General features: G+C 38.8%; 1 protein-coding gene across 13 annotated transcripts in view; it reads right to left on the bottom strand.

Annotated features, from left to right (window-relative positions):
* SYNE2 (spectrin repeat containing nuclear envelope protein 2) overlaps positions 1–14,738 on the bottom strand; it is a 288,222-nt gene that overhangs the window by 57,779 nt on the left and 215,705 nt on the right. For all 13 annotated transcript variants that reach the window (XM_072963192.1, XM_072963191.1, XM_072963196.1 and 10 more), the window contains 10 exons: positions 14,452–14,583; positions 11,760–11,956; positions 10,737–10,869; positions 9,577–9,759; positions 9,017–9,163; positions 7,187–7,363; positions 5,457–5,612; positions 3,790–3,942; positions 1,473–1,643; positions 860–990 (listed from right to left, as the gene is read on the bottom strand). In XM_072963192.1, the coding sequence (XP_072819293.1) occupies positions 860–990; positions 1,473–1,643; positions 3,790–3,942; positions 5,457–5,612; positions 7,187–7,363; positions 9,017–9,163; positions 9,577–9,759; positions 10,737–10,869; positions 11,760–11,956; positions 14,452–14,583 (1,580 nt within the window). The remainder of the gene's footprint in view (positions 1–859; positions 991–1,472; positions 1,644–3,789; positions 3,943–5,456; positions 5,613–7,186; positions 7,364–9,016; positions 9,164–9,576; positions 9,760–10,736; positions 10,870–11,759; positions 11,957–14,451; positions 14,584–14,738) is intronic.

Raw genomic sequence — 14,738 nt, 5'->3', positions numbered from 1 at the left:
GTCTTTTCCAGTATGCCTTCTGATACACTCTTGTGCCAGCAATTCAATGTGAGTGTGCAGTGGTGACAACTGAATCTCTTTAACAGCAACCTGCACCACCATATGCTTCGAAGGTGACTCCCAATACTGTACGTGGAGTCACACATGAATCTATGTTACTCTCCCTGCACCCGCTTCCAGTAAGGACTGGATCAAGAGCTGAGGACACCAATGCAGGGTATATAAATTTGGTGTCCCTTGTTCAATTCTTATTCAGAGCTGGTTTATAGGAGAGGCTAAATCTGCACGAGGTGGAGGTCACTGAGGGCAGCTTAATCTCTTCATCACTGTCTGAAGCAAATCAGCTTTAAGACAACTTTCACATCCCATAGCAAAATAAAAGTCTCACAATTAACCAGAGTTACATTACTTAGAAGGCGCTTTCTACCATAAGCATCAAAGAATTCCTCCCAACCTCAGAAATCATCTCCAATATCCCCTGTCTTCCAGCTGATAATGTTTCTAGTAAGACAGACTGCCCATCAGGCCACCCCTTAGTCTGTTTCTGTCAGTGATGCTGGTGTCCCGGAGGACTACAGCGGGCATTTAGCCCATGCCCAGTGAAAGTAGCTCCTCTGGGGCTGTAATTAGGACATTTCTAGATTGATTAGACTAAACACTTGTTCAAGGCAAGAATAGCCTTCACAACATCAACTCTTACATGAACTAGATCCTTCAAAGCAGGGGAGACCAGAATAGTACGAAATCAATAATCTCAGATGATCAAGAAGACTTTACAAAGCCTACATCACCTCATTTGCCATGTGTCATTAAGTTAAAAATATTTGACCTACTATTCAAATTGCATCTTAAAGAGTACCTTGTGTGAGTATTTTGGCATTTCTCTTGAATTATTTCAGCAACTGTGGGGCAGTAATCTTTGAGTTTGCCAATAACCTCCTGGAGCTTCTTCCAACTCCCTTCACTGCTCTCAGCTTCGTCTTGAAGAGACTACGAGGACAGAGAGGAATGTTAGTTTCAGAAGGGCCTGGGCCCATTCAAAGAAGGCAGCAGCTTGTCAACACTTGCTGCTATATCACAATAATATTAACACTCACACCTTAACAGGACAGGGATAAATCATTAGAAATGTGAAGAAGAGAACAACTGAAAAGGCATTCTTTCATTCGAGGCTAGAACTTAAAAATAGCATACTTAAAAAAAAAAACACCCAAACCAAAACCTTTAAATTGTGATATAATATGGACATGACAGATGAAGAAAAATTCACTGTAGACTTTTTACAGAGTTTCACTCATTTGGCTCGTGTGGTTCATTTTGGCATTTCAAGTTACAACTTTGACAATGGTGTTCAAAATACTGCTTTGTGCTTCTCTGTGGAAAGCGTAGTAGCAGTTGTGTCTCTTTCTGTGCTTTCTTCCATTGGAGAGCTTCTGCCAATAATGCACTGTGCCAAGATCTGGTTAACTTACCTGAAGATTCTGCACCTGACATCTTAAGGCCTCTAATGATAAAACCACAGGCTTGCTGTGTTCCATGCAGTACCCGAATCGGATTGTCATCATATTCACTTCATCATAGAGTTTATCATAAATCTTCCACTCCTGTAAGACAGACTGCATGGAGGTCTTGAGCTCACCAACCTACACAAGAAGTGGAAACACATTTAGGAAATCATTGACAAGAGGCTCTCTCACCATTTTTCTTCCCTTCTCAGGACTCTACCATTGTACCCAATTTAGACATTTCAATTCGAGGGTGCTGGGAGGGAGCTCTGGTGATTCACTGAAGGTCAGGAGGTAGGTCAACGAATAAGAAGTATCAAATGAGACTAAGTTTTAGAATAGGCTAATGGAAAAAAGCCCTGAGAACAGAAGGATCAGCACAGAGAGAGTTCAGCCCATGGAGGGACAGCCCAGGGAAAGAACGCTGGGTGAGGAGTCAGAATCTCTGAGTGTACGTTTCCGTGACATCTGATTAGCTGTCTGACCTTGGGCCAGATATTTAATCCTTAAATCTGTTTCTTCATCCACAAAACGGATATAATAAAGGAAAACATAAAGAAAATACCGTCTGTGAAAAAGCTTTGAAAACTGTAAAGCATTATAAATGTGTTGCCTAGCACTTAAGTCTGCTTACTCTTAGGGAGCCAGAATCACACTTGGCCAAAATGATGGGCAAGTGCAAAGCAGCAGGAAATAGCCTTAGTGGCCGTATCTTACTCTGTAGTATGTTTTGATAATCATGAAAGGATTAAAGCTGAAGCATGTAAATGATCTCTGATACAATCAGACTACATAAGTATATACATCTTTATATATTACATAAAGAACACTTACATCTCAGCAATAATAAGACAAATAGCTAAACTAAAAAATGGACAAAGGATTGAACAGACATCTCTCTAAGGAAAATACATAAATGGCCAATAAGCAGATGAAAAGACACTCAACATCCACAGTTGTTAGAGAAACATAAATCAAAACCATGAGATATCACTTCACATCCACTAGGATGGCTACAATCAAAGTTGGGTAATAACTAGTGTTGGCGAGACTACGGAAAAATTGGAACCCTTGTACATTGCTGATGGAAATGTAAAGTGGAGCAGCCTCTGTAGTAGAGTTTGGCAGTCCCTCAAAAGGTTAAATACTGTATAGGGTTATCGTATGACCCACGTGTTCTACTCTCAGGTATATACCCATGAGAACTGAGAGCGTATGTTCACAAAAGGAAACCTATACACAAACGTTCTCAGCAGTGCAGGAGGGCTTCCACGTCTCCATATCCTTGTCAACACTTGGCACGGTCTGTCTTCTTATTGTAGCTATCCTCCTGCAGCCTGAGAGCATTTTGGGGTCAGACCATTTATTTTCTTGTGTATCATTGCACCCTTGGCAGTGAGCATAGTGCCGCCCAGAATATATGTTAACAAATGACTCACACAAGACATGTTAAGCTCATCCCTACACTCCTGCCTGAGTTCTAGGGGAAGAATGAGGCTGAGGGCCGCCTGTGGATTTCATTCATACAGGTCATTCCCAATTCTCTCTTGGGACAAACGGTTCAAAGTAGAGTTTAGTAGATAACAAATAATCCACAAGAAGGCCTCTGGAAAATACAGACACACCCATTAGGAGGTTAGTATTTACAGTGTCTCCCTCCATATGCAGGGAGACATCAGGGTTGCAGAGTCTGAAGATGCCTGTCCTTTCTCTTTCAGTGCTCTCCCCACTGATGGGGTAAATGCAGACTCTGACACGCCTTTCATACAATTACCAGACGTCTTCTGCACTCTTCTTCCAAGCTTTCTCCTCACCCACATGCTGTTTTTCCTCCACCTCTGGAGTTTTCCCTATGCTGACCATGTTCCTAGCTGAGTAGAAGCTACACGAGATAGGACCACTCCCTCTCTGAAGCATCAGCTTGGGTGGGAGGAATCTGAGCTGCTTCTTCATAGCTGCTCCAAAATATCTGGCCAGGAAACAATGCCAGATGCTCCACTGGATTTGGGGGAGGTGGAGACATTTTTGTCTGTGTGAGTATACCAGACAAAACAAAGATAACCGAGTAGGTTTCTAGCTTGCCAATGACGTGGAAATTTGGTGGCTTTGCCTCTAATTATCCAGTGCAAAAATCCCCATGGGATTTGAAATGCTTTTCTCCACTTAAGTATTTTTCTCAGTAACTTTTTAGCTTTTGCTATGGAGCGAGTGCTCATTATTAAACAACAAATAAGACAAAAGGATATGTGAAGAGAAATAGTACACTTGGAATGAATTCTGGTACCTGGTGGATAACACTGGCTTTCTTTTGAAATAACTCATCAATTCTGGATGCTGTATCTTCCAACAGTGGCATTGTCCCACTCTCCAAAGTCAAATAACTCTCTCTCAACTCATCCAGTGCTTTGGATTTAATTGCAAGTTGATTTTCTATATCCTGGAAGGACAAGAGGAAAATGTTTTTATATGCTCAGTATTACAAAACAATGAATAACGGGTAAGAGACAGGAGTCCCCACTTTTCAAGTAAAAGTGCTGTTAGAGTATATAATTAAATAACATTACACGAAGACATTTTACTATCACACTCTAAATTTAATTTTTACAATGAAATTTTGTAGTATAAATATATAGTATTACCATATGAATTTTTACAGTAATTTCGATTGATTACATGGCTCTAGATTTAGAAGAATTTGGTAACAAGTCCTTATCATCATGGTATGGCAGAAAGAGTCCAGGAGATACAGTCCCTGTTACGGGTCTGCCCTGTACTGGCATTTGGATCAAGCATTCAGCCATCAAACCCCCAAGTCTGCATTTTCTCATCAGGAAGATAGTGATGACATCCCACGCCTGAATAACTTAGAACTCAAGGGAATCCACGGTGGCCTGTTGTGGGTGGTGGAACTCTGAGCTGTGGATTGGAGGCTTCCAGTCAGGAGGTATGTTGAATCAAGGTGGCTGTAAGAACTCTAAAATGGAGATGGCCAGTGGGTAGTTAGAAACAAAATACGACCATTTGAAAAGATCTTTTATGTTGGTGTTCCTGCTCACATATTATGTCTAGTGTTACTCTGTAACCTTCCAGATAGAACTGGGGTCTGAGCAGACTCTCCACCCCCAACGGTGAGGAGTGCCATACCTTCAGGTAGTCGGTATAGACGCAGCATCACCTGTGCCATCTGCAGCTATGGGGGCAGCGGAACTGTTCTCAATGGCGAGTGACATAATCGGGCAGTGTGGAGGGAGGAGTAATCCACACTTGTGTGAGGGCGCCTCTAAGACTAAGTGACCTGGCAAATGACAACTGAACAAAATAGGGCACAGCCAACATGCTCTAGCCCAAATGTGATTAAGACAGTAGTTCCCAGGGGAAAGTGGTCTTTTTAAAAGATGTTACACAGTAGATAAAAAAACATTTTCTTCTGAAGAAACAGAATGAAATATCAAAAATTATGGAGACTTCAGATTAATTTTGTAAATACTGGATAAATTAATAAAAAAACATAAAAATTGGAAAACATTTAAATCAAAATATTTGGAACATTTCTTTCTCTGGAGTAGCATTCAAATCTCTTAAGAACAACAATAATCATGAAAATACCTTCTTCTATTTATCATAAAAATAGCATTTTGCCGTAATGTAAAACTCATGGACACATCTATTTACTATAAGAAAGTAAATACATATCTTGTAGTAACCAGTAATGAAAAAGAATATGGAAACAAATACATGTATGTACAGGTATGACTGAAACATTATGCTGCAATCAGAAATTGACACATTGTAACTGACTACACCTCAATAAATTTTTTTTAAAAAAGTAAACACATGGGGGTTTAGAGGAGAACCTTCAGAAAAGATAACACCTTGCCCTACTCCTTGGGGCAGGAGTTGTGACCAATAGCCTAACCAAGCCACCTGGACAGGTGCTCTGTGCCTCCTCACCTGACAATCCAAGAGCATCTTCTGCACTGAGATCACACTTTCCGGTTTTTGTAAACTGTTCAGTCTCTCCTCTTGTGCCTCCATCCAGTTGTTCAAAATCTGTATTTTGTTTTCATTCTCAGTGATACTTTCCAAAAGTTGTTCTAAATGTTGAATCTACCAGTTATGAATAAGAGAAGAAAACTTTCTGATTTTAAAACACATGCTTTAAAACGTAAACATCATGACATGTTATTTTTAATGGGATAATTTTGTTCCTTCTCAGATTTCTAATATTTTACTTAAGATTTCCAAATAACTTTTGGAATAAAGATTCATAAATCAGGAAATAAGAATTAAAATCTCCTTTTAAAAAAAAATCTAATATTTGGAATGAAAGCTAACCTGCTAAGAAAGCTGGCTACTTTGGAGTCCCATAATATTTATATAAAACAAAATCATGTTGCTAACATTCAATATTTTTTATTGCATCATCTATTGATATAAGGAAAGCTTAAGAAAATTTTCTTTCCCCAGACTCTCTTCATTAGACTCACTTAAAAATTAAGTCAATATAAAAAATATACATAATTCATCAATTTAATAAAATATTTTTAATGTCTGTGATTCTTGTCATTACTAATGCTCACAATGTTTATAGGTTACAATCACAGTATATGTAAAGTTTTATAGTTTTATATTCCTTTTCACATAGGCACTTGTTGTGTCATAACATATGATTCATATTAACTTAAAAGGCTGCCCAATAATTCATCAAATGGACACCATATAATTTGATTAATTATTTCCCTGGAGTTGGGAATTCAGTCAGTCTACATTTTTCACCAGTATAAATAATGTTGAATTGAACACTTTGTGCACATATTTTTTCCTTTTTGAAGGACTATCTACTTAAGATAAATGTGTAAGAAGTGGACTGCTGGGTTAAGAGATAAGATGATGATTATGGTTCTCGAAATTCTCTGAATGCTTTTCAAAAGGACATGTAAGCCATTACCTGCAATGTATGAATGTGAGAGCTCTGGGCTTTTATCTTTATATTGCTAAATTTTTCTACTTTAATAAGTATATAATGTTATTAATGTTTATTTCAAATGTCTAATACTTGATGCTGTAATCTTTCCATGTTTATTTGCTAATTATTATTATCTCTTGTGGATTATCTGCTCACGCTCTTTGTCCATTCATGTACTTGAATCTTAATTGTATAAATCCATTTGCATGCATTCTCTACACAATAAAAGAAATCAACCAATCATCACTTTTATATATAAATATTAAATATTTTCCTAAGAATAAGTTTCCTTAATCTTTTCAGTCATGGAATGAAAATCTACCAGAAGGTCACACACGTTTTCCTTCCTTTTTATAATCTTTCTGAAGCTGAAATAGCTTTGCTGCTTTTGAACATCTACTTTCACAGAAAAAAATCAAAATCTCTGACCACTTAGGTACCTCACGTAATACTCAACAGCTTAAAAGAAAATTTCTCCTTAGCACTTGCCTACCTCAATTTCCCACTAAGAAATTGCAAAGAAATATAAAAACTCTTTCCTACTCTTACATGGGCCAATAGGGACTGCTGAAACGTAGGACTTAAAAAGGGCTAGAAATGAGTTGATTATTAGGCTTAACTATAAGTCGACTATATGAATGTATTTTAAAATTTTTCAGAAAGTGGTGTTTTGCAAAGGCCAAACCATACATCAGACTGTGACTCATGAGCACACCTCTCTATTCAGCTTCCCGTGGACCCGGTGCCACTGACGGTTCATCTCTCCCAGGTGCTCTGCAAACTCTGTTCTCTCATAGCGCTTGCTTTCTACATCACAGGTGCTTAATTGAAGTAATGACTGGTTGACAAAATCAACTATCCATTGTTTGTAGTCCATTTCCATTCTAAATTCCTAAAACAAAAACCAAAATTCAACAACCAAAGCCTAAACTGAGAGATGAATTGGACCTCCCCTCTGTGCACTCTAGGGGGCGCCAAGCTCCCACCCATTAATCAAGAGGCACCTGTCTGGAGTTACATTCTACCCTCCCCTAACTCCTCCAGGTGTCTGCTTTATTGGAACGGAGAGACTTTTTAGGAATTCCACATTCCTGGGAACAGAGGGACTCACTCCTTTCAAATAGACTGAAAAGTCAAAGGTGGTACCACGTATGGTAGTTGCATCATAGAAACCAAATCAGGACCCAGGGAGTGACAAAGCGTTCCTGTGAGAGGCCTCCTGAGAGCTATGTTGGAATTCAGAGCCATCCCGTGGGCTCATGGAAACAGCAGGATGGGAAGCCTGAAGTTACGACTCTCCCAGAAAACCCAGGACACCTTTAAGGAACTCTGCCAGTTCATCCAGCTTCTCTGTTCCTCGGAGGACCATCTAGCCCTCCCAGTTTGAAAAACTTTAAGTTCTACAGCAATCCTAAACTCTCCCAGGGTCAAGCATGCTTCTGTCGAGCCTGATACTTTTTGGATTTACCCTGGCAAGTTCCAACACCAACTCTGGAAACATCCAGGGGGAAAACTAAGTGGTATGCGCTAGGTTACTAGATCTTGAGAGAATACATATGTGTGGACCTTCTACAGACTTTACCATTCACTGACGTTAGGACGGGACAGGACATAGAGATAAAATCCTTGCTAACATCATGCTTTATGATTAAGCCATTCATCTTCTGCCTACCAGAGGCTAGATCCATCAGCCTGTAAGGTCTCTGAAAGCAATGATTGGGGTCTTCATTCATCTGTGTTCCTAGGGGCGAACCTTGCCCAGCACACAAAAGTGTTTGTGTGTGGCTTATTAAATGTTAGTTGAATCTACTTGAAATCAAATATCATGGAGAAGGCCACATTCCTCTCTATTTGTAGAAGGATATTAACTTTTCCTTACGCATTCTCTCATTCAAAGAACATTTATTTAACACCCACTGGATGCCAGGTGTTGGGCTAGGTGTGCTATTTCAGGGGGGTGAAAGAGGGCCCCTGCTCTCAAGAAACTAAGTCAAGGTGGGGAGACAAGCAAGTAAGCAAATAATTATAATACTCGGTGACAGGAACTATTGATAGTGCCATGAAGACATCTAATCCTGGAAAGTAAACTGATCTGTCCGGGAGAGTTGGGTAGATTCCCAAATGGGGAGATACTTGAGCTGACTCTTGAAGGATGACTAAGAGGATGTCTGCAGCTAAAAGTGGGACACTGGAATTTCAGGCTGAAGGAACAGCACGTACAAAAGCATGAGGGGGAGAGCGCTGAAAGGGGTCGAGGGACCGCAAAGGGTTTGGTTCAGGCAGAGTCCCGGGTTTATGTGCGGAAATGAGGCTGGAGAGGCAGAGAGAGGCCAGGGCCAGTTAAAAAGCTCAGATACTGTCCTGTGGTGGCAGGAGCTACCAAAGGAATGTGGGCAGAATAAGAACAAGTATACCAGCTTATCAATCCACCATCCTACAGTAATTTTTCTAAATTATATCCTCCATGTCTCTCTTCAGTATTTCCCTTCTGACCGACTTGCCTTCTTATTTAATGAAAGGGCTTCTGGCTCTTTTGTATAATTACCTTGTACTTCTGAAGAAGACTTTTAACTTGAGATGCAGAACTCAGTGAATGCTCGGAACCTTCATCTGCAGTTTGATGTTCCACATTGTTCATCCAGCTAATCATTTCTGTGATTGCTTTACGAGACGGCAATTTCTCCATCTGAAGCTGCAAAAACAGAATGATTTCCATTTAATTACCTGCAGTTAACAAAATGAATCAGGGCATCACTAAAGATGATATCTGGTTTGATAAAAGGTCTTGCTACATAATTATGCAGGTTACTCACAAAAACAAACCCAGCATTCAAGCTTAGAAAAAGTGACCCCAAAACAATGACAATGACCTTCACATAAACTAACACAGTGGTGCAGATAAACTGGGAAATAAAGTAATTAAGCCTGATTTCTCTTAAGAAAGATCCCGTTGGAGGAGAGTCCAGTAATTAAGACCTACATTCAGTGGTGCCAGAGAAAAATAGGTGGTGTCAATGAAAATTATTGAGTCAGAGAAATAATTTTAGAAGAGTTGCAAGCTAACAAGTGAATGCTAATTCGAATGCTGGGTCTTTAAATACTCACCTGGTGAAGTTTTTCTTGAATGTCTGGAAGTTGAGTGATGAGCACTGTCCACTTTTGTTCAAACTGTGCTAAAGAAGCTCTCAGTGCAGCTGTATCAGCTTCTTTCAGGTGGAGAAGCTGGTTCCCAGTACTTAGAACTGCAGTCTTCAAGGAGGACTTTTCATCAAGTTCCTTTGAAAACTCCTAAAAGGAAACAGTTTTAAAATTTAGAAACTTTTCAAAGTTAAATATGGCATGGAGTAACAAAGGGTCAGAATACTCAATTCAATTCAAATAGTAAATATTTATATGTGTATTTGTGTACATGTATACATGCTCATATTTGTGCACAAACACACACACATTTTTCCTACTAAGTGTCAGGCACTGTTCCAGGCATTGGATATATGATGGGGAACAAAAGAGATGGAATTCCTGCCCCCTGAATGGCTTATCTTCTGGTAGATCAATATTTTTAAAAATAGACAAGTCATCATTTCAACTTTATAAAAGGAAACTATAGAACAAAACACAAAGTTCATATTAAATGAACTAAATGCAACAAAATTTTAACTAAAATATTTTAAATCTTCACTGTGTACTTATAGGTTGTTTACGTATATTTTAAAATATTTTACATTTTAATATCAAAGTGAGAAATCATAGCTACAAAATATGAGAGAAGAGAAAAGTGGAGAGAAGAGAAGCACTAGGGGAAAAGACAAAAAGGTTTCAAAAGTATAATTTATATTACAAAAGTTAACACTTTCTTTTCTTCAAAAAAATCATAATAGAACAATAGCATTTCAGTAGAAAATCAATTTTGTACATAACATTTTAAAATCATGTATTTATTAACTAACATTTATGAATTAATTATCCTATGAGGTTTTGGTGGGGAGGGTGGGAATTCTTTTCTGCACTTGTAAAACATGCCCCGTGTCAGAGCAAGTTTTAAATTTTTACACACACACACACACACATACATACTTTAGGATCAATTAAAAATATACTTTATCATTATTATAAATACATAAATCAACAGTATAAACAAGTAGTTCTAAGTTTGAAGAATGCAGCTGTTATTAGCCCAAGTCTTACTCTTCATCCACGAATGACTATGGAAACTATCACACCAACTCTCATAATTTTCCCCTGATATTTATTCTATTATAACTTACAAAAAAACTGTTTATGTTGCTTCTGATTGTATCCAAGTCCTGAGACACATTGAGGGACTGCTCTTTCCAGTAATTCAGAGTTTGCTGAGAAGATTCCAACCACTTGGTTAACTGATCTGAATCTTTGTTATAACTAACAGGAGCAAAGAGAAAGGAAATTAGAAATAATAAACATCACTCACATATTTTCTTCTGTTTCACTACATGTCTTCCTGTGTTGTCCAGCTCTATTATTCAGGAAAATCATGATTTTAAGGACTATACCTCATTTCATCCTGGGCCCCAAATCTGATGCTCTTGGCATCTTCTATGATTATTATGACTAATCAAGAACAAAGAGGCATTTTCAAGTCTAAAATAGTCTTTAAACTCATGGGTAAAGACAATGATTATTTTTATTCATCAAATGTCCTCCATAGATTTGTGTGTAGTAAAAATATAATCAGCATTTGTATAAGTTGTATAACAGCAAACTGCTGTTGGCTGCCTGCCAACATATTTATTTGATGTGATGAAAATATGCAAGCAAAATGCTGTCCCTCTTGTAACTTTTAAATGTCTTTAGGTTAAGACAGCTCCCCTAAGAGGCAGGGAAGAGAATGAGGTTTAAATGTTCTGTTTTCTGCCTCCCTCAAGGAATTCAAGTTTTGATCAGCTAAAGCAAAAAAATTATCTGAAGAACTCCAAAGACTTTTCAAACTATTGTTAGCTAACATTATTTTTTAAATTTAAAAATATTTTAGTTAGAGTGAAAGAGAGCAACATCATAATATAAAGGTAACGTGTATAATTTTATAACACAATTTCTATTTTCCATGGAACTCACTACCAATTATCCTGAGTCTTACACACCAACAACAGAGACTTTAGATCCCATTTAGCCAGGAAGAGGGACCCAACTGCTTTAGACTGTCAAAAACCATGCAACGAGAGGACCGCATGTAAACTGATTGGCAGCAGGATCCTTCTGAGGTCTTTTTCCACAGCAAAATCTGATGCCAGTCAATCCCTAAGAAAACATACCTGAGCAGATGCTTGAGAAGCGTCTGTAGTCTGTGTAGCTCGTGATCAATTTTTCTGTTCAGGGACAACCACTGCTCTTCCAGTTTGGCAATCTGGCCCTCGAGTTCAGGACAGCTCACAGATGCCACCAGCTGTTTACCTTCATTCAGAGTCTGGTAAAGCCGGGCATGCTTTTCATCAATGTTTCTTTTTATTTGCTAGTAAAAATAAAGTCACAGAACAAATTATTTACAAATGAAACCAGCCAATCAGTTTATGAATACTTCATGAAAAATCTACAGTAGAGGCTACTGAAGAAACAGTAACACTTTCCTAACCCTCAAGAATTGCAGTCTGGCTGGACAAATAGGATTTATGAATTATTAATTATCTTTCAGGGTGAAATTGTCCATCCAGTGCATTTCTATGGCACAGACTAATACATGCAACAGAAAATGAGAATTCAGATTTAGATCTGATAGTTAATGCCTCCACCTAGAAACAAAAAAGGTGGCAGTCTACAGGGCCCATTTAACTTGTAGATAGGGTTTGAGTGACTGGAAGATTATTCTGAAAACTCAGGAAGTTTTACATAGAAATCAGGATTTCCTGTGACTCGGGGAAAATGGGACGATCTAGCGAGCGGGGTCTGCATCTGCATGTGGTGACGGGCAGGAACCGTGCAGGAACAGCCTGCTCTCCTAGGTTCTCCTCTACCGCAGTCCCCACCAGCCCTCCAACTGTCCACCCAATCATCATCCCTTATTTCCCATCTCCTGCCTGGCCCCTAGAAGGATTTTATATTGCAGCTTAGGTATGAAGGGGATCAACAGGAAAACATTTCTTCATTATCCTTTAGACCCAAATAGTAGGGGAAAACTCATTTTGAGAAACTTCTGGATATAAAGAGTCAGGAAAGAGAAGGAAAGAGAACTTTAGAAGAATTAATTAAAACAGCACATTGCTAATCCAACTTCATGAAAAGCAAAAGAAAATTCTTCAAAACTGTGAATACAATGACCCCCCCCACCCCCGGAAGAGAACTCTGTCGAAAGGCAATTATCTTCTGCAGTTGGGCTCAGCTAATGACATGTTTCCTGACAGTTATTTAAATTTAATCTTAAATAAATTATGATCAAAACAGAACATGTGCGATTTTCCAATTAACTTAAGCCTTTTTAAAAATTACTAAAAAATTCGAACTCCATCTTCTAGTTGCAACTCCCTCTCGAGTCGGCTCTGAGAAGTTTTAATTTCCCAATTTTATACACGGGAGTCAGACTACATTGGTCCCTTGGCCCGTGAGGTGCTAACCAGCATTGGAACATGGCTTGTTCAACTCCAGATGTCACACAACTGACCAACCCTGCGTTCCCTGGCCCACAGATGTCCACCAATCAAGATACACACAGAGCTCTCCATGACGCAGAAGACTAATAACAACCTAGAGAGTGCGCCAAGTGATGTGGGCTTTACTAGATACCTGTCTTCTTTCAGTCTGGAAAGCGCATTTAAAAATTCTTAGAACAATTATTTCATTTTTTATAATATTTCAAATTAACAAAATAACTGGTTTTATTTTAAGGTATAGGGCCATTCTTGGGGAAATAATCAGATATGTAACAGGTTAGCTAATACGAACTGCTTCCTAATATAATGATGTTTAAAAGGCTGTTTTCAACTGCATTCTTCTAGCTGTGCAGATGGTACCTTCTGAAGCCCTAGGCTAACAAAGAATTAAACTGCAGTTTCTCGCCCCCAGAGGATTCAGATTTATCTCTGAGTTAGGCTCAATATGAGAAGATGGCAAAGAGGTTAACTGCAGCTTTCAAGACATCTAGAGAGCATAACTACAGCATTCCAGCCTCTGGAAAATGTTCCTTATAGGAGCTAAAATGTCTCTGAGGAATGGCAGGGCCCTGCCAAGTGTTTCATGTTTTCGGTTTCCATCCCGGCTGGTCAGGCAACAAATCTGCTTTTGAGTTTTAAAGTTGATATCTGATAGCAAACTCTGGCCGCACAGCTCAGATTCTGACTACATACATTCCAAAGTTAAAACTAAGTGTTTATAAAGTTTCTGTTGAGAAGATTTGAAACTTGTTTCTACCTTGTTGGTCATGTTCTCAATGGCACTCGAAAACCAAAAGTTCTATCTTTTCTATGGCATTGAAATTTGAGACACAGATACTTTGATAATAACAATACTGAATGTTATGCACAAAAAAAATGTCAAGTTTGAAGGCTTTTTATATCACTGGTGGCAGGTAACAGATCATTGCCCATCTCATGGGCTATGTCCAGTTAGGGCTTCACTGCAGTCATTAAACTCAAAATATGTTTAGAAGCCCATGTTTTACAAAGTTCTTTCCATACTTTACCTCATTTCCACACCCACTGACATTCACTTCCAGAGACAGGTAGAACCAGCTCGATTACCTTCTACAGCTAAAGACACTGAGGCTTAGGGATAGAAAGTTGACAAGTGAGAGCCAGGACTCAAAGCGAGTCCTGATCCCACATGAGCCATGGTTATGCTGAGGAGCCCACACGCAAATCTGCAGTTTCCCTGAATATGTCTCATTGTGAGCTCTGTGATGAACGACACTTCATTTCAATTCAAACCGATTCAAAGTCAGGCAATTTAGTCAAAACACAATAAAAACGCAAAATGTTACAGACCATAACTCTGATGGCTTCAATGGAAGTAAAATACCTGGTAAAATGAAATCCTTTCCACTAATCTTTCTTCTGTCTCTTCCACCAAACTCACAGAGGGCAACGTAGATACAAGAATTTCCAGGTCCTTTTCAAGAGATGCATAGTTTTCATCAAATTCTTCCCATTTCTAGAGAATCAAGAAGACAAGATCAGGGGGGGGTCCTTTTCTAGATTAATTTCAGACAATGATGAAATTAATCCTAAACACCAAAATGAACTCTGACATCATACAAAATTGAAGCACAGATCCCAGGAGTTTCTGTGATACAACCTCACCTAGTA

This window comes from Vicugna pacos, chromosome 6 (genome assembly GCF_048564905.1).
Source record: "Vicugna pacos chromosome 6, VicPac4, whole genome shotgun sequence".
Lineage (NCBI taxonomy): Eukaryota > Metazoa > Chordata > Mammalia > Artiodactyla > Camelidae > Vicugna > Vicugna pacos.
The sequence above is the reverse complement of the archived record's forward strand: the minus strand, read 5'-3'. Positions and strand labels throughout refer to the sequence as shown.